The sequence below is a fragment of the Oryzias latipes genome, chromosome 14 (assembly GCF_053564925.1).
Source record: "Oryzias latipes strain Hd-rR chromosome 14, Olatipes_Hd-rR_3.1".
Lineage (NCBI taxonomy): Eukaryota > Metazoa > Chordata > Actinopteri > Beloniformes > Adrianichthyidae > Oryzias > Oryzias latipes.
The window spans coordinates 15,295,117-15,315,385 of NC_136250.1; the positions used below are offsets into that span (position 1 = coordinate 15,295,117).

Sequence of the window (20,269 nt, forward strand, 5' to 3'; positions counted from 1 at the left end):
GCTTGACTGCAGTGTTTCCATGACCAAAGACACCTTTTTTTGGGAGGTAGGGATGCTCTTTAGCTAATAAGCTTTAATATATAATTATATGCTGCATGGATCTGTGTTTATGTAAATATTTCACATCCTTCTCAATGTCTGGTTTTGCACATTAGTATTTAGCCAGTTTGGTCTGAATAAAATGGGATTCATAAAAAATGGTTTGCATGTATTTAATGTGAGAATGTAAGAAAAGTTTCACACATTTATTTATTTTTCCCAACAAATAGCACGTTTCTGTTTGTACACTGGTAGCAAAAATGCATCATATGTTGTCCAGAATTGCCTTTAAGTGAGAAGAAGGCAGAAAATGTATTAAAAATATAAACAGTCTGAATGTTAGGGAGTAAAGGAGATCAGGTTGAGAGGAGACACCCTCCTCACTGGTGTGTTGTTGTTTGACAGCGGAGCGAAGAGATCTGCAGACGGCGTCTCTGTCTGATCCCTCACCTGTGAGATCTGCCTCAACAGAGCCTTTCCTTCTTCGCGAGCCTGCGGGAGCCACAAGCTTTAGTCAGCACTGACGTCACAACGGAGAACAGGAAGCTAGGATTGTGCTGTGACTCACATCATTGTAGTCACAGCAGCGTTGAGCGCAGAGGGACGCCTCGTCATACAACTTGTTCTTGAAATAGTACTGACCCAGGTAGCGCAGGGCTGTGCTTACTTCTGCGTGCTCCAGTTGTTCCTGAGAGCAAAACGTGGCAGCTAAGACCATCAAAATTGTTAATACTGTCTTAAATGTTTAAAATCCAAATTAAAGGCAAGAAAAAAAAGCGTTTAAAGTCTGTATCCAGTGAAAATTCTCATATATAAAGACAATGAGGCTTAACATTGCATTTGAGTAGTTCTTTGTTTAAATCGTGGATCAGGAGTAGACAAAAAAAATAACGTTTAAAAAGGAGCTTATTTGTGAGCGAAAATTTGCTGGCGAAACCACAAGCTAACTGGGAAGGGGAATGGGCGGCGGGGTTGCTCTGGCCAAATGATTCTGCCCACAACTCAAAGGGAAGTTTCTAATGATTTACTGCCGCTCTGCAGAAATTATCCCGGAGAATGACAGGTTCTTTGAATTGTGGCTAAGAATAGGATAATCATAATTAAAAGACTACTGGGAACGCTTTTACAAAAGATGATCGGAGTGGGAGTTTTAAGTTATTTATTTATTTTACACAAAATAAAGAAAAAAACTGGATCAGGAAAGAATCCCTTTGAAATCCTTTCACGAATCAGCCGACTTCTCTTTCACTTACCGCACAAGAAAAAATGTCCTGAATGTAAAACATGTAACATCGAGCAGCATCATCCGACTCGTTCAGCTGCTCGTGGAGCCTGCGGGAAAACCGCAAGGAGATCTCTTAAAATACGTTGCAGAACAAACTCGATTGTCCCACACGCAATATGTCATTGAGGGCAAAACGTACTTAGCTAGTTTGAGCAGAGCCATTTTTTCTACATCGCCAACAGAGTATGCCCTCCAGTAGCACTGTGAATACATTCAAACTTTAGAAGATCTACTGAATAAAACTCGAGTCACAGACTTTTAGAAGACTCCCACCTTTTTGGCTTCACCTTGCTGTGACAGTTTTTCATAGCTTTCACCCAATGCCACCAACATGCGTGAGTCATTTGGTCTGGAAATATAAATCAAAACAATGAGATAAAGACTTTCCCAACTGTCCTTTACATCTAAAAAGAATCCAAACCTGAGCTGATGAGCCTTTCGATAATAGTACAAACAATAAAAGGGCATCTTGAGAATCTCGTAAGTCTGTCCCAGGCCATACCAGGCCCTGTAATCACGCTTATTCACTTCTATGGCATGCCTGGAGGGAAAAAAAAGGCAGACAAAGTAGTCTTACAATACCAGTACAACTGGTTTCTAATATTCCAACATGTGTGGAGGACTGTATGTTTAGTATGCGCAAGTTGAGATATCCCGTCAGACCTGTATGCTTGGATGGCTGCTGACGTGTTCTTCATCTCCATGTACTCGTGGCCCATCAGGGTCCAAGCTCCGAGACATCGAGGGTTCAGCTTGAGAGCCCGCTGGAAGTACAGCGCTGCCTTCTCGTGCTGGGAGCGTAAGCTGTAGTAGTTACCTGTAGATGAGGTCAATTTACTACAGGTAAACATCGGGTACACATACAGAGCGGCTCTGCCCCCCCCCGGTGTTCCAAACAGGAAGTACCCAAGAAACCAAAATCGCATAGACTTCTATTGAGAAATAAGCAGCTACTATTTAGTCATTCTGTTTGTTAGAATAAATAGTCCTTTTATTGACATGTTCTTGATTATCCAATTTTTTCCCCGTTTATTTTATTTACTATAAGTTATAAACTGACTAATCAGATGCCTCAACTAAAGTGTGTACTCTTACACTGAACGTTTAAAACGTTTGACAGGCAGATTCTCCTGAGCCTGCTGTCAAGTGAATGGGGTGTGGCCTTCCAACAAGCTCACTCCTGATTGGCGAGAGTGGTTGTAATAGAAAAGCTCACATACACTGACTAGGACCAATCACTGCGTACTGACGCCGTCTGGCTCCTACATGTCGGCATCACGAAAAAATGGTTAATGAATTGACTTTATTTTGTTGGAGCTGAAAATAAGCCATTTTCTATGGGTGACATCATGCTCACTCAGTCCAGGTCTCATATACAGTCAATTGTACACATGCAGGATAGATTCACTGTGCAGAACATGAGGTTTATTTTAATATCCAGTTAAAAATAGTGACTTTCAAGAAATTAAAAGGATGCTTTATACATACAAACACCCTTTACAATGACCTTCCATGTTAACCTCTTATTTACAAACTGCGACATTTGGACTTATTCCTAATGAAACATTGAACAATGTTTTTTATTAATTGATTCTTGATTGCCTAATTTCGCAATTCAATAAAAAAATTCGAAAGTAATAATTTTGTTCACTTAAATTAAGACAGAAACGGAAGTGTTTGATTAGTTCCGCTTAGCGCTCACCAATAACACAACAAGTCTCCACTCTGTATTTGTCGATCTCCACCAGGTTGTGGGCCAGATAACTCAACTCTGGTTTCATACCCTGTAAAGCAAATACAACTCAGGTGAAAACTGGTCTGAAAAAACAACAACATATTAACTTGAGTGGTTTAACCCTCACTACTCTTCAGAGATCCGAGCCAGGGTGGCACATTACAAATGGTGAACTCACCTTGACATACAGCAGGTTGGAGAACGTGTCCATGTTGTCGATGCGACACGGATCCTGCTCTCTCAGCTCATTGAACAAAGCCAAAGCTTGATCGATATCTGAAATAAATTGACACGAGTCGGCTGTAAGGTTCATCCCCTCACTCTATTATTGAGCTGACATTTCAAGTTCTCCTTTATCTGGTGGAAACCGAACCTCTAATGTTGTGGTAGGCCACGGCAATCTGTGAGATAATGTAGGTGCTCTTGGAAAAGCCAGCCTGGATGAGGCTATGATATTTCTGCAGCGCCTCTTTGATCATCTGCAGCTCTGTGTACATTTGGGCCATGAAGAAGTCTTTAACCCAGCAGTCGGGCAGAGACAGAGACTTCAGCTAAACAGGAGAAAATTACAACAACAAGAAATAAACACTGGTTGTGTTAATAAATACTCATCAAACGAATTAATTCCTTATCTTAAAAGTCAAAGTAGAAAATCTATGCATCTTAACTGACTCAAATATTTAATAGTGATCTTTAGTGTGTCAAATGGAATGAAATAAAAGGCTACTACCATGTCAATATTGGTGACGAGGTTACTGAGCTCTAGCCATGCGCCCCAGTGAAGAGGAAGAGCATGAAGTGCCTCCACTAAGACGTCCACCGCCTCCTTAAGGAGATCAAGTTTTCGTAGAACAACTCCATACCTGTGTGACATGAAGAAGACACAATGTAAGATTGGCCTCCATGAAAACAGGTTGAATAATTTAAAAAAAGTGGAAACTTGAAAGGAAGGGTATATACAGATAGAGGGCAAAGCCATCCAGCTCTCCTGCTGAGTGCTTCTTGCTGAGCTCAACTCTCAGTTCTCGCAGAGCTTCATTGCGCACCTGACCCTTCTCCAAAGGACCTGGGAACCAAAAAGAAAGCATATAGAGTCAAGAAGTTTCAATGTTTAGCTCTTTTATTGGGAAATGAAGGGGACTCCTCACCCAGGCTATCCACGGTCTCATCATCTTTCTTTTTCTCACCTGACTGGAGAACAAAAAACACATTTCATGTTTCCCATTGTCTTGTTCCAAAACATGGTGGAACATCGAAACAGAATCAGCCGAATCTTACCAAATAACGAGAATACATGTAGAGGAAGTAAGCTTTCTGACTACAGCAGGCTCTCAGAAAGTAAGCAGCACGGTCGTACTCTTTCAGGTCAAAGTAGGACTTGGCCAAAGTGACTGCATCCAGGTCTCGAGCATCCTCCTGAGGGTGGACAGATGATTAGATTTCATACATGCATTATCCCTCTAACATTTGGATCTATTTCATATGAAAACATTTTTTTTTGTTCCAATAAGATTTTTATTTATTTAAATTTCAATATTTAAATACTTCTAATATCTAACTTCAAAAATTTTGTAGAAAGGGTCACATAAAAAACAGGCATCTGCATAAATTATTAGCAAACGTCCACTGTTTTTTTCCCCTTCATTCTTTTTTTTGTAGAATGAAAAGGTTTCCTAGAAAATCAGGAGCAGACCTCTGTGAATGGAGGTGGTGAGGGCAGCTCATCTTTGGGAAGAGGGTCCAAAGCAAACGCCAGTTCAGAAGCCCTGCAATAAAAACAGAAAACTTAACAACTCTCCAATATTTCTATCTTCACAAAAATAAACAATGTGGCCCTACCCTTTGAAAAACGCAGTTTCTTTAAGTGTACTACAAGTGTACTTTGTCGATAAGGGCGGCAGCATACTGAAGTTTTTTTTTTTTTTTTTAAATCATCAATACCTTCTATGTAAACTTAAATCGTTCCAATTTAGTCTGAGGAAATATTCAGTGTACTACACTATACATGGTCTATAGCATATTTGCTAAACTTATTCTCAAGTATTCTTAGTACAGTAAACTTCAAGTGTACCACTTTTTGCTAGGGCTAATGATGTAGCTGGGATAAAGAATGTAAACAAACACAATAACCTAGGTTCAGTGAGTCTACATGACTATTTACTTTAAATTAATCCACCATAATTGCCATTTTACTCTAACAGAACAACACGAAAAAGCGCAGGCTATTTTTGGGATTAATCTAATAGATTAAATATAATAATTATACAGATTAAGTGTGAAAGTATTTCAAAGATCTCAAGAGAGTCACATCAGCACAGAGCTAACGCAGCTAATTAGACCATTAGCGTTAGTTATCGTAAGTTATTTACAAACAGACATTAGCTGAGGACAGACAGTTAATATCGCAATAATAACTCTCAGGTTTACCACTTGGCGCTGTGCAAAAGTCCCCTGTCTTTGCAAAGAGAAATTACAGATATGAGCTGCTTTTTTATCTGAACCAGGTCCCCAAACTCTGCACACAGAGCCGCCATTTTCGTATTCTGCCAAGCAAGCACACTATTGGCTGATTTCACCAAGATTCCCACCTTTTCCTTTTTATTTCTTTTCAAAATAAAAGACTTCCTGACAACTACATTTTTTGAGGAGAAAAGTGGATGCAGTTGTAAATAGGGACAAAATTGGGATATAATATCATTTGTACTATATTACTTTCAGACAGAATATTTGTAATGAATTATCCATAAATAATTTTGTTCATATACTTTGAGATGTAGACTTTACACATTTGGCCTTTTTTTAGTAACATTCTTTTTTACACAACAAAGGGAAACAAATCCTGTTATTTTCAGGGTTACTTATAGAAACAGTAATCAACCAATGTGAAAATTCTTTTTTTATATATATATTAACCATAAAAAATACATCACAGGATCATCAGTAAAGTGCAACAGTTTTTAATTTTAATTTTTTATTTAATTTTTTTGGTCTTGTGAATACTTTTTACCTGGGATTCACATGTCACAGAGGTTACATTACAAACTTAGCAAAAAAACTTCAAATGGAGGTGATCTGCATATGAAGATAGAACTTAATCTTGTTCTGTGGTAAGGTCAAACCCAAGGCTTTTGATGATAACCCCCAACAGATTGGGACTCAAATTTACGAATGTGAGCTCTTTGTTCAGCAGGGTTTTCATTACAAGTTACAGCAAGTTGCTCCACTCTGCTGCTATTTTTAATACACAAAAGCATGACGTCAGGGCAGGATAAAAACTCCCCACCTATTTCTGTTGCTATTTACAGACTCACTGAATGTGTTAAAAAAAGAAACTTTGGTACAGAGGTAAAATTAGATTTCTCAGCTCACATCAACATATTTAGCCTTCAAATGAGCCGTTAACCAAAGGAGTTTCTAAAACCACCAAACATATTAATGATAAGAATAAATTATTCTGAACCTTTTTGTGCAAATTGGTGCACATTTCTTTAGCTTCTCCATGAAGTTGAAGAAAATAGAAAAGAAACCTCAGCTTCTGAGGATTTTTTTGCTTTCAAACTGAGCTGCATTAAAAATCCCTTAATCCCAAACCAGGGTTAAATACTTGATTGGGAAAAACTGTCAAATTTCATGGTAAAAGTTCACCAATAAAGTAAAGATGTCATTTATAACCCAGCATTTTCAAGTGCACCACTCTCTTCAGATTAACTATCTGACATACAGAGTGCAAAAAGTTGAATAAAAATTAAGGGAATTTCAAAATGCTGCTTTTTTCTATGCATACAGGAACCTTGAAATCTATAAAATAAAATGTCAAACAACCCCAATGTTTGCTGTTAGCCACATTTTACCGGAATAGAAACATCCAAAGAATCAGTAGAGGACCACATTCTGCTAATCAAAATTTAATAAGCTGGAGTACCTCATGTTTGTTATGGTCACTAAAATGAATTTATCAATTGCTCCACAGTGAACAACTAAAAACATAAAACTCAATTTCCTAAGTACACCATTGTCTTTGTACTCAGGAAACTGAGTCAAAAACCTAAAATATGAGAAAATACCATGACCTTAAGTTTGACCTAGAAGTTTTTTTAAACATCCAATTCAAACAAACAAACAAAAAACCTGTATCAAAATGACACCTGTGACCTCCTTTTTACATGTCAGACCAAGGTGCTCCTCTTAACTAAATACATCCCTAATCTTCTTTCACTTTTGGCTTCTCCCATCAGGGGTCGCCACAGCGAAACAACCCTCCCATGAGGATGTGTCGCATGTTTAACTTGCCAATGTTTTTACGCAGGATGCCCTTCCTGACGCAACCCTCTCAATCCAACCGGGCTTGGCAGAGAAGGGAATAAATACATCCCTAATACTTTCTTAAAATCAGCTTACTATCATCCGTGAAAGAGGTACCTTTGCTCACGGCTGGGTATAAAATAGAAGAAAAAAGACATAGATTAAGTTAAGCTGCTTTTTGGATAGCTAGGCTTCATAAAAGAACTGAAGGTTTTGATGATTGGAGTCAGAGACAGATATTTATGATGCGTCAATTCCACATTCCTCCAGAAGGTGGCACCACCCAACCTGATTTATGAATTATTTAATTTCACTGAAAACAAAAATATTGAAAATCAATATGGGAATCTAAATATATGGGTACATTTCTGCGAAGTTCTCCTAAATTATGAACTGGTGAGATAACAAACCATAATATTTTTTATTAAGTTTTTGGTATGCAGGAACTTGGTCTGGAATGGGATGAGTGGATGAGAGCTATAAAAAAAATTCTGCAGAACTGCACAGTAACTCTGAGGCTTTAGCTAATGAGTGTTCATCAACACTCCCATTACTTAACATAAGAGTAATTATAGTAATAATAATTTCAAAAATGAAAGATTTCCATGATTGATGGTATTCTACTTAATCATTTACTTCTGGGACTGGACGAGATGAGTTTCCTTTGATCTTACTGTAGTTTCTGTACCATCCTGCTGCTTTTCTTTTCCTCAACTGGGCATCACCTGACAGACGCTTCTTATATTCCACACAAAGGAAAAGCCACTTTGAGAGACTGACAAAGTAATCAAGCAGCTCTGTGGTTTACAAGGCCAAGCACATGCCTCAGTGAGCAGGTTGAAAAAGGTGCAGAGACAGAACATGTAGTCCATCCCTTGCACTCAACTTTTCCAACTTACATACACACAATTATGCACACAGACATACACACACCCTTCTGAAGCCTTGCTTTTTTTCTTCTTACCTCTACAGTACTCAATTTACTCACTATTCCTGCAGCCATGGAGCAGTGAAGTGCACAATGCTGCAGACACAGAATGTTGATGCAGGTTTGGTTGGTGTGGACTCTTTAATTGAAGTAGAATCTTTCATCTGGTTTGAGCAAAATCTATACAACACATTCTTATGCATAAAATGCTGAGCTTTAAAGACCAAAGTCCTCTGACAATGCACATGTGAGGAGGGTGGTGATTAGATTCTGTTTGTGGAAAACCATGAAAGACGTTCAACTTGTATTCTTCAAAGGACCTGATAAAAGGTTTCTATGAGCTTAATGTGGATGAGTGTTCAGTATGTGTTCCAAATCGGAAGCTGCACACCCTTTCAGAAAGGAACCCTGGGTAAAGCCGCTTTCTACTATTCCCTGTCGTATTCCTCTCAGCAGCCGTACATCAAAGCAGCATTTGATGGTGGCCGAGATTTTGAAAACATGATCAGCCCAAATGACAAGGCAAAACGAAGCATATTTCTAAGCAAGGAGGCAGCAACGTTCTCCTTTAACGCTAAGCAGTCCTGTACATCTGCTCTGTTTGTGTAAGTAAGCGTGAAATGAGACTTTACTGGCATGCCTGGTCCCTGTGGTTTTGATCTTCAGGGCCCTGTTCAGGACCTCATGATTGGCCACTGATGATGTTGTTTAGTTGGATGGAGTACAGCCATCAGCCATGTCTCATCAGGCAAGCCGCCACCTGAGCACTGGGCACAGGGACAGCTACACACAAACTTCCAACAAATGGATAATGAAATGATTTAGAGCTAAATTATATGTTTTAGTTGCACCATGGAGGGTTTTTTGAGTGTGCTTCCTTTTAAAACCAACATCTTAGTAAGACTGATACATAAGAAAACTTTTGCTTTATTTTTTCCTGTTTTTGACTTTCTTTTTTGTTTAGTAGATAGAAGAAGATTAGATGGAAGAGCAGGTGAGGAAAACGACATGTAGAATGCTGCAATAACTGTATCCTCCACATCAAGGTGCTGTGTGATCTATCCTGGAAGCAAAACACACCATAAACAACACTTCAGACAGATGTGTTGTGTCAGTGCACAGAAGAGGAGAGCGGGACGTGTTTCACCCGTGGGATTAATTTGCCTTTTTCGGACAGGTGCTGAGAGGAGACACAATAAGTCTAACGTTACATGCAGCCTCCTCCCACCCACCCCCAGCCTCAAAACTCCACGGGACTCTGGGAATATGTAACAGGCTAATTCAGACGGAAAATCTCTGTCAGCGTTGGCTTTTTACACCGCTGTTATTAAATCCTGTAACAAGACACCATTTGTACTGGAGGAGGACTCTGAGTAATGCAGAGTTGGGATGGGAGCAGCAGTCGGTCAGCAGAGAGTCTGAGTCAGCCTTGATTAAAAACTCAGCACTGAATTGTAATTTAACCATGAGGTTTTATGGTGCACAGGTTTTATATAGCATGTTTTTTTGTTTTGTTTTAATATACCGGTAAGTATTATTCAATATCAAAGCATCAGGAGCAGGAGTGATGTCAGGCAGATCTGGTCACAGAATGAGCCACTCACATGTAATTATCAGCAGATATAATTCGGGTTAGAGGTGGCAGCAGTTGCTGTGAATGGGAATGATGGCTTACTCCACCCAGGGCTATGTAAATACATTATTTAATATTGTATGATTCATTACTTTATACATGAATACTGATGTCAATTCTCTTTCCTCCAAGAAACCTTGAAGATATTTTACTAATTCATAAAAGGACTGTGTGTTCCCTCTACCGATTGTGCCATGTTTGACGATTATTTGGAAAAAGCGTCAGAAATGTGTGTCACTGCTGTGAGGATTGTCACATTTAAGTAGTTTTATAGCAACTTCAAAAATTTGTAGGGGGATAACAGTAAAAGCTGGGTAGGATGTGGGGGGGAAACATTGACTATCTGCCAAATTGCTTTTATTTCATGACCAAACCATGGTTTATCTGTTTGGTGAAAAGGTTCCGGTTACTCTGTCACTGCAGTTTTTTTTAAACAAATATGAAACAACACAAATATATGAGAGAAGAAACAGCAGGAATTCATGAAAAATGCCTGTAATTGGTCATACCAATGCTTGTCAGTCTTATATTTAAGACCCTTTCTGATAAAAATGCTTTTTACATGTTCATCTGGCATTTATTTGAATTATGGAGGACACATATTAAGAAATTTAAGCTTAAATGGCATTTTAATCAGGAGCAGAAGAAAATAGCTTATTTGTGATGTAGAAAACACACTGGGTGGGGCCACAAGTTCCATGCCCTAAGATGTCAGTAATGGGGAGGGGAAGAGGGGTGGGCTTACTCCACACCAACAGTCCCACCCACAACTCCAAGGTGAATTTCTTATGAACTTCTGCTGCTCTGCAGAAACTTTGTCCCATAAAATGACACAGGTTTAATTGATTTTGGCTAAAAATGGCAAAAAACCTAACTAAAAGACCACATGGGAACATTTTTAAAATAGGTCGAAAGTTAGCAAAAACTGTGCTCCGCATCTCCATACGATTGCTCATGTTTGGGAAAAATTGGAGCAGGGGTCTGCAACCTGAGGCTCCAGAGCTACATGTGGCTCTTTTACCCATCTATAGTTCTCCAGCTGGAGAAGATAAAATGATAGTAGCCCTTACTTATAAAAGTTACTTAGTGATTGATTTAATTTGAGATTATTCAGGTTTGTCCATGTATGACTGAGGTGCTCCTACAACATTAAGAAAACTGTTAAGATTTTTACACCCCTGATGACTGTACACTTACTCAGGAAGCTTTGTGTGCTCTATCCCTATTTTGCACAGATTTTAAATACTATCAAAACTTTAGTTAAAAGTTTGATCTTCTCTGATTGCTCTTTTTTTGTTATAAGTTCAAAGTGCACATGTTATGCTGCACAAAAATGTTAATTAGCTTTACAGAAAAGGAAAATTAATTTGCATATTGTTTATAGGCTATTTGTATTAAATCATAAACCCATAATTGATTGACAACTGTAGTAAGTGGGGAAAAGGATGACAGCCCACCAAAGTAGACTTTAGGAATAACAATAGAAAACTTCATTGGGTGGGATTATGCTGTGTGGCACAGATGTCTTTTACTTTTAAAGGAAGTCATGAGCCTTTGTCAAAAAAACAAACAAAAAAAAAACAATTTCATATTCAGAGAAAATGCTTTTTCACTGGTAATTCCTGTTTTTATTTGTGCCAAAGATTTTTCAAACATACTTCAAAAGTAAAAATGATATGAATGAAAAGTAATATCAATATTTCCAAAAGAGTGAAATAAGACTTTGCGGCTCCTACTTGTTTTGATTAGTGAGAAACAGGCCCGAATGACTCTTTTAGTTAAAAGGTTGCAGACCCCTGAGTTAGAGGTTTACATGAACAAGTAAAAGGTGACAGATTCAAAGACTACCAGATCAGAATTGGAATTATTACTTGGTAAACTCTTATTGAAGAATTTGATTTTTGTTGTGTTTTGAAGTTGATGAGAAATGATTGCAGCGTTAAATTTATTTTTTTCAACAAATATTTAATAATAATACATTGTGGATGAACTCACTGTCTGATCACATTATTTCTTATGCTGACAGGTGAAGTAAGCCCTACGATGTTCAAATTTTTCTTCACCACGCCACCTATTTGTTCCTCATTCCATTTTCCAGATTCGCCTCAGTGGAAGATCACAATGCCCTTTTGTTGAGAGTTCCCAATCTTCATTGTGGACATGTTTACATCTGACATGAGGGCATGGCCTTCTCTTGTGAAGTGGCTCACCTACTCGCCCTGAAAAGCAGGTTCCCACGCTTGGCATCGCTGCTTGGTAACATTAACCACACGGATCTGCTCTAAACTCCCTAATAACAAGCTGCAGATCCCAGTGGACGAAGCACTTGAGCTGATCCTTGGCATCTGCAGGTTTTGCTGGGACCAGCTGGCGACGTCTCACTTCTCCTCTTCGGGAGGGTTTCACATGAAATAAGTGGGTCATGACCCATGCAGCTTTCTTCGGACACTTGCAGTACTCTTTTTGTCAAAGCTCAGACCATTAGTTACTTTATAGTCCAGACAAAACACTAGGAAGTAAACTGACCTAAAACATATAGCTGAGGTCACATAGTACCACTTATTATCCTCTTATTCTGGCTGTCTTTGGAAAACAGTTGAATAATGCAATCCAGAAAAAAAATAGAAAGTATTCACAAAGAAAGGAAAAGACTGAGTGTCTTTTTTTCCTCTGGCTCTGTCCCATACTTTGTTTCATCCTCTTGCAGACAAAGTAGTTAATTAAAACTTAGTGGATAAATTAAAAATGAATGTGAATAAGGACAAAGGAATTATTAAACCACCAAGCTGAAGATCTCAAAAAACACACATTGATTTTTGATCTACAGCTGCGCATCAAGTTTAATTCCAAGAGTGAGTGACAGATTTTACACATTTAGCCAAAGTAACTGCAGATTCTCCTCACAATGATGGCACACAAGGGTTATCAACAAAGATGCTGCTGCAGCACCATCAAAGAGAGGAAACTTCTGTTCTTCTGTATACTTTCTCTGCGGTTAGGATTTGTCATTGTTGCTGCGGCTCAATTGACAGCATGTGGGTGAGCTTTTGTCTTAAGTTCTTATTTAATTATAGAACATTAATGGCTCTTATGATGTGCAGAAAGAGGAGCTAAATTGAATTTAACACGGTTTATGTGGCACCTGTCATTCAAAGGACACAGTGGACTTGTGCAATGCAGTAGGGGAACTATTTAAAGAGATAAACTTGAAACCCCTCAGCGACCAGTAATAGATTAGGAAAAACACTTAAAGGTCACAAACCATACCAACAAATACCGGCAGGACTTCTAATGAGCAACTAAAAAAGGATGTTATTGTCAAAATCAGAATCAAACTTTGTTTGGTTCTAGTAATACATTTTCTATACAGGTTGCCAGTTTGTCATAAGGCCACACACGCACATGCACACCTTGGAGCAATTTAGAGATACTGATTGTAAAGCACGCCTTTGGACTGTGGGAGGAACCGGGAGTGCCCACAAAGCAACGGAGAAAACATGCAAACTCCAGGCAGAAAGGTCCCAACTGGGATTCAAACCAGGGCCTTCTTGCTGTGAGGCGATAGTTTTAACCACTCTTCCACCATGCAGCCACAATTGGTATCATGATCAAATAAATGTTGAAATTCCACCTTAATTTCAGGCTCCTGTGTTTAAAGTCCCACTCAGATTATCTTTTCACGTATTTTCAAATTGTTCCCAGAGGTCTTTTATTCATGATTATTTCCTTTCCTATTAGGACATAGTTTCTGCAGAACAGCAGTTGTTCATTAGAAATTCACCTTGGAGTTGTGGGCAATACTGTTACAGTGGAATAAGCCCACCCCCATTTCTAGTCTTGCATCTGTTAATACTCTTTCCCGCTAGGTTACAGCCCCTCACACCCCCAGCCAAACACTTGCATCAGAATGGAGCAAAACAGTGAGCTTGTGGCCTGCCGATTTTAGCTTCTATGTCACACCTATAAGCTTTTTCAAAGTGCATTTTTTCATCTGCCCCTGATTCCCAACAAACATGAAAAAAAAAATACTTAGAAATGCTAAATTCCTCTTAATTGTCATAACATATGTTGTCCATCATCAGAAAAATGCCACCAGAACATGTTAAAAAAAACAAAAACACAATTTTCCTCCCAGTGGGTCTCTAAACAACGTAAGACTTCCACTAGAGCATACTAAAATTTTTATTTATTTTCTGCTTGTCATTCATCTGCTTAAAACTTTCACACATCCCTTTGAAAAGCGAATTAGCAAAAGATTTTCCCAATGAAGAAAGGTGCCATCTCAGGCTGACTGAGTTATTAATAGGTGTCATGATCGAAGCGGGTGCCATGATTGGAGGCCTTAGTGGCGCAAACTGGAGAGCTTCATCTCAGGTTTTGCTTTCTGCTGCTTTTGAACTATTCTTCAACTATTTGTTAGGAACTGGGGATTGCAAAATGTTTTAAAGATCCTTCCATTAATTTTGGTTTGGGCAAAAACAGACATAAACAGAAAAGATGCATCTTCTTTGCCTTTTTCTAGGTTTGGAACACAACTGATCATAGGGTGTAACTATCTTGACATTTTCAAAACCCAAGCTACATCTACATTGATTATTTCAGTGAGCGAGATTTTTCTGTAAAACACAGCATCTCCCTGCAGGATCATGTTTCTGTAACAAAAGCCACTCCTTATTGCGTGAGATGGTTTACAAAGTATTGCACCAAGAAGCTTCAAAAGTGATACCTGAGGTTCAAGCCGCTAAAAGCACCATAAAAAATGTTCTAGCTGACTTTATTATAGCATTTGTTTTGTTTTTGTTTTTTGACAAAAAGACAGAATTAGAACATGAGAGATGTCTATGAGGTGTTGACACACACAACTTCTCTGCTACTGTCAGCAAAGTGCCACCATTTCTCTTTATTTGTGTTACATTCAGGGTTGTCTTGTGAGGGCAACAGTAAGTCTCTTCCTGCTCCAGCTTTCGAATGATCTAATATCCCATCTACACTCAAACTACGTTTAACATCTGCAATTTATTAAAGAGTATATCAGCCTGCTCATTACAGACAATCCTTTGTGAACATACGTCTTCTCTAGAATGTTAGTATTAGTTTTTTATAAACCCTGTATATTCAAATTAATTAAATCCTTTATTCATCTTTTTTTCCCATTTCGGGGTCACGGGGCTGCTGGAGCCTATATCCCAGCCATGTGTGGGTGAAGCCAGGGGACAGCCTGGACAGGTCGCCGGTCTGTCGCAGTATATTCACATTTAAAAAAAAATATGATTAATTATTAATATGATCCTTCATGAAAAAAACAACTCTATAATTTAATCAGATCACAAACTTCTCCCTCAATTTCTCAACTTTCTATTGTTTTGTCTGTTATTGCTTTTGTGTTTCTAGACTCCTTGTGTCTTCAGTTCAGAACAAAATAGAAAATACTCCCCCCTCAAGCATGAGTGAGAAATCTAAAAAAGATAAGTTATAAAAAACACATTTTGTGCCTTGGTTGCTTGAACATTTTACATGGGATTCACTTGCTTCATTGACTCTCAGGCAGGCAACCAGATCTATTTATTTTAACTCGTAAAACCTAAACTTTAGTCAAAATCAGTGTTTCTGTGCTTCACAGCAGACAGACCTTCATATACTGAAGGGGTTTGAAAACGCCAAGAGGATGGATCCACTTGAGGACAAATGGATCAATTTACGTCTTTGTTTTCCTGCTGGATAGCTCTGATATTGCTCGTCCGGATATGTTGCACCACTAAGGTTAGGTTGGGGTTGTTTGGGGCTCTATGCTAGTGGGAGACTATGTATACAAAAGGATGATGGGAAATGAGGGAGGGCTTACTATACAGGAATCCTGTCCTAGAAAATGACATGTTTTTTTTTTATTTTGGCTAAGAACGACATAATTGTGATTAAAAGACCCTTTGGAACGCTATGAAAATAGATCAAAAGATGGTTACGGCTGGGCTTTACGGTTGTAAAGTTTGAGTGTGACAGTGATTTAAAATCATTTTCTCTTGTGCCCCCCTGCATAGTTTCTCGTTTACATTTTTTTGGAATTGTTGAAAGTTTACAGTGAGGCAGAGTTAAACAATGAGATCATGTTTGTCTTTGTGCCGTTGCTTATCATAGTTGTTCTTTTCAGCTGTCACTCTGCTTTGAATGAGTCATGATAGCAAAAACACAAAATGCTCTGGAGTTTAAACATTTACTTGCTGCTTCGGATTTCCTTATCTCAGAAAAGAGTCCAGCATTTGGACTCTTTATTATAATTTTTTTAAACTTTATTTTCAATTAAAGTTAAGTAGATTTAGAACATGACAGGAACAAAAATATGTCACCTTTAAAAGCATAATTCCCAGGTGAAATATATACTTTTTGTAGTTAAAGCCGATTTTAAAATGTTGTTCAAATTCATGACCTTAAAACTGATTTATTGCTATTCCGCTCATTTATTTTGTGTTTTTCTTAAAAGTCCAACCAGGGGATTGGATCTGCGATTGACCCATTAATAGAAAGGCTTATTCACATCACAAAGGTTACTTCTCTCTGTTTTTATGTATTGCCCATGTCAAATAAACTCTAAGTAACTTGAATTATTTATAACTGTATCAGGAAATCATAAGAAAGACACGGGGAAAAAAAACAGTGATTACTTTCGTGGTCCTTAAATGCTTTGCAAAAATAAGATTGAGCACACCTGTGTTATGTGGAAGGTAAATAATGCAGTTGAGATTTAATTGTAATGGGCTTTGACATTTTGCAGCTTTAATAGGTTTATGAACATCTGTTTTGTAACTGCAGGAGGAAAAGAATTAATTTAAGTAAGAGGATCTTATAAATGGGTCAAAGATTTTTTTTTAAAGTTTCAAAGAGTTCCCTATTTCGATTCAATATTTTTCTCTATTCTTCCCTTACTCTTTCAAGATACAAATATTTTTATGTAAAATAAAAAGCATTTGTTTTGCTTTTAAAGCAGTTCATGATCAGAATTTGCCTATTGAAGTAATTGTAAAAGTTTTTATTATTTTTTTTAGAATATCACTTCTCTCGCTTTTTTTGTGGTTCAAAAGGGAGAAAAAAATAGGCATAAAGTAAAAGAAATACCTTGGCACAATCGGTAATTTTATTCGGAAATTACGCCGGTACAGACCTTCAGATCCCAGCAGCATCAATTTTTATTGGAGGGAAGAGGCACAATCTGTGCAGAAGAGGCTCCAAACAGCGGATAAAATCCCAGAAAGCTTTTAGATGCTGATGGAAGATTACTTACAGATAGAATCTTAAAAAGACACAGGAAAATGAACTTTAAAAAGAATATAGCAAAGACCAGCAAAACCGCCCATGATAACTGAGCGTGAGGTGATCGTGAGTGACCATCAGGTGAAAACAATACATGAAGTAAAACTAGGTAAGAAATAATGCTTTTTATCTGTAAGAAAGTGAATTTATGACCAGAAAGAAACTAAAAAACCTTATTTAATTACAAAAGTATCTATGATGAAGGTATTTATATGTTATCTGAGCTGCTTCTGCTGGAGCCTTTTCATGAGAGGATGTCTCACCTCCTTGGATCATGAAAACGTATCAATCAATCCCAGCATGTTATTCAAAATTACACACCAAAATCAATGACAAAGACTAAAGACAGTTCTAAAACACAGTCTTATCTTTACGAAATGTATTTTTGATATTTCTTAGAAGTTAAAAACTGTTGAAGAACAAAAAAAAAACTATTTCATTAAAGAACAAAGGCATTTAAATAGATCATTTATGTTCTTTTACTAACCAGGACGAGCTGGAAAATTTAGACAAAATTTAGAAGCTAGAAACAAAGGACAAAAGACAAGTTTAATGGGTGCACCCACAAAACCCGTCCTGACATTAATAAGTCTGCTTTGTTACTTTTTCATCTTTTTCATGGCAGAGGCATCAGCCACAAACAGAAAAAAGCTTATCAAACGAAACAGAATATGATAAAAAATGAAAACAAAAAAGGAGACTTTGTTTTTTACTCTTTCTTTCTCTGCAAATGAAACTGACCAAGAACAAGGCTGTTAATAAATCAAACTAAACACAAAACGTGACTGTTTTTTAAGAAAAACAAACTGAACTGAATGTAGAAAAACAAACCATCAAAAAACAAGACTTGTGTCTTCCATCGTGCCTCTCCATGATTTCTCTGTTTTTCATCAACGCAGTTTCCATCTCTAATTACCAAACCTTTATTTTATAATAAAAGAGATTAAACCCCCAGAGGTCACAGTGGAACATTTCTGTTGTGAAACCCGTGTAACAGTGAATTATTTATCTTGTTCTATGATTTTGGAGATGATGAGCCCATTATTAATCAGGTAGTTCAGAGAAAACACATTTTTCTTGGTTGGCAGTGCGTATGTTTGTGTCATGTGACTGGAAGCCTTCTGACAGATGGAATTAAAAAATCATTTCAGGACTCAGGCAGATAAAACGGCAATTATCATGGTTAAATTCAGAATTGCTCAAATTATTATTGCTAATCAATACATTGCCCTTTCAAGCTCACTAAATCAAAGTGTGTTTGTGGCATTTGAGAACTCAAATGTCATCAAGCTCGCCAACTATCTGCTGTGACATTTTTCCGTCTCCTCAATTTCTCTAATTGACCACTGCAGCAAATATCAGTTCCAAGAGTTTAACTTCTCAGATTTGTTTTTCTTTGGGAAAAATAATTCCGGCAATTTATTTTCCTTGGAACTTTTTTGGCATTGTTTTAACCCTTTAAATAAGTGCCTTAACACATTCTAAAGTGCCAAGACGTGCAGTGAACAGAATCCGTCACTAAAGGCCTGCTTGGTAAAAATATAAAGGCCGACAGCACAAATGTTAAGAGACACAGCTTCAATCATTCTGTTAGTTAGGTCAGACTGACTAAGGCACATCTTAGGCACATCTTCATATTCCTAAATCACCATTTCACTTTTCATTTTTGTTTTTAATGAGAAAGCAGCTTTTTGGGTGGAGCTTGTTGATTTTGTACAAAGACCAAAAAAATAAGAAACACATTTAATCTAATTGTCCAACAATGAATATTAAATTATTGAAACATTTACAAATAAATTTTCTGTGGGTGGCAGAGTGTTGAAGGCAGAGAGGAGGATCTCTGGAGGGAAAATGACTGTTGTGGCACATTGAATGATGTTTGTCCACAAGTGGAGTCCTCCAGTGAACTAGCCCATGCAGCTCAAAAAGTCCAAGAACACTTCTGCGTACAGGAAACACACAGCAGAGAAATTTAAATGTGCTGCTGAGAGAATTTAGAGCCATCTGCACACTATCAGAAAGGCATGACAATCTGGCAGTGGCTTGGCTGCCTTGTGAGGCTTTTAATCCCCAGGTTCCTCTAATCCTAAAATCAGCCTGGGCCAGGAGCAAGTCAACACACAGAACAAAGGGGGGGTAACGGAAGGTAAAAACCCAGGCTATAACAATTTGTTTTAAATTTTTCTTCAAAAAGACCAATTTGTCCACACTGTCAGGATTGAAGCAGTCAAAAAAACACTTGACATTTAGCTTTCTTGCTACTATAAATGGACACATCCCCAGTGAAATGTATACAGCCGTTGCCTGAGTCATGACTCAGGTTCTGTCTGCTTTCACCTCTGAGGTTAAAAACTAAATAAACAAGTTTATTCCTGCTTTGAATGTTTACTTTGTTACATCGTGAAGACTGGCAGAACTGAGTGCTGTCTTTGAGTAGATACATTTAGCGTGATTCTGCTTGAATATTGAACTCAGTGGAGACAAACGTGCCACTATTTACCCTTTTTCGCCGTGGCTGTTCTTTTAGTTGAGCGTGAGACGAATCAGTGGGTCTCCAGCAGGAGGATGCCATCAAAGCTCACAATTCAAGCTTTGTTTCCTTTTCACCTGCAACCCTGCAAAACCTGTCGAATGCTTTGATTAGCTCAGAATGACTTATCTCAGCAAGGCTTTTGTTTGTGTTGCAAACCAACCTTCTTTTATTTAGTCCCTATAACCACTAACAATTGAAGAGGAAAGGAAAACTAAATTTGATGCCTTACTTTTTCCTTTTAACCATGTTGCACATTGTGTCCATGCATAGACACACACTCAGTTAATGGCATTTAATCATATATCTGCAGTCCAGTGTTTACTAGGAAAATTTTGAATCCATGTGGATTTTAATTACATGTTCCATTGTTGCAGGCCCAGTCTGCTTCAGAGGGACATAGTGAATGCTTTAAAGCTCTGAACTAGCTTCCGGTCTCCACAGTCGGATCTGGTATCTGCAGGGTGCACTGAAGTAGCCTTTATCTGCAGAGATCTCAGGCGTGACATGTTTTG

The 20,269-nt window shown here is 38.0% G+C and overlaps 1 protein-coding gene across 1 annotated transcript; it reads right to left on the reverse strand.

Moving 5' to 3' along the window:
- Window positions 1-198: 198 nt before the first annotated feature.
- cdc23 (CDC23 (cell division cycle 23, yeast, homolog)) lies at window positions 199-5,642 on the reverse strand. Its single transcript, XM_004076351.5, has 16 exons — window positions 5,487-5,642; window positions 4,753-4,825; window positions 4,338-4,475; window positions 4,208-4,250; window positions 4,020-4,125; window positions 3,790-3,922; window positions 3,433-3,610; window positions 3,238-3,335; window positions 3,027-3,108; window positions 1,988-2,141; window positions 1,746-1,865; window positions 1,598-1,673; window positions 1,464-1,525; window positions 1,293-1,371; window positions 608-727; window positions 199-531 (listed from the first exon to the last, which is right to left on the reverse strand). The coding sequence occupies exons 1-16, from the start codon at window positions 5,591-5,593 to the stop codon at window positions 379-381; spliced, it is 1,722 nt and encodes a 573-aa protein (XP_004076399.1). The 5' UTR covers window positions 5,594-5,642; the 3' UTR covers window positions 199-378.
- Window positions 5,643-20,269: the final 14,627 nt, after the last annotated feature.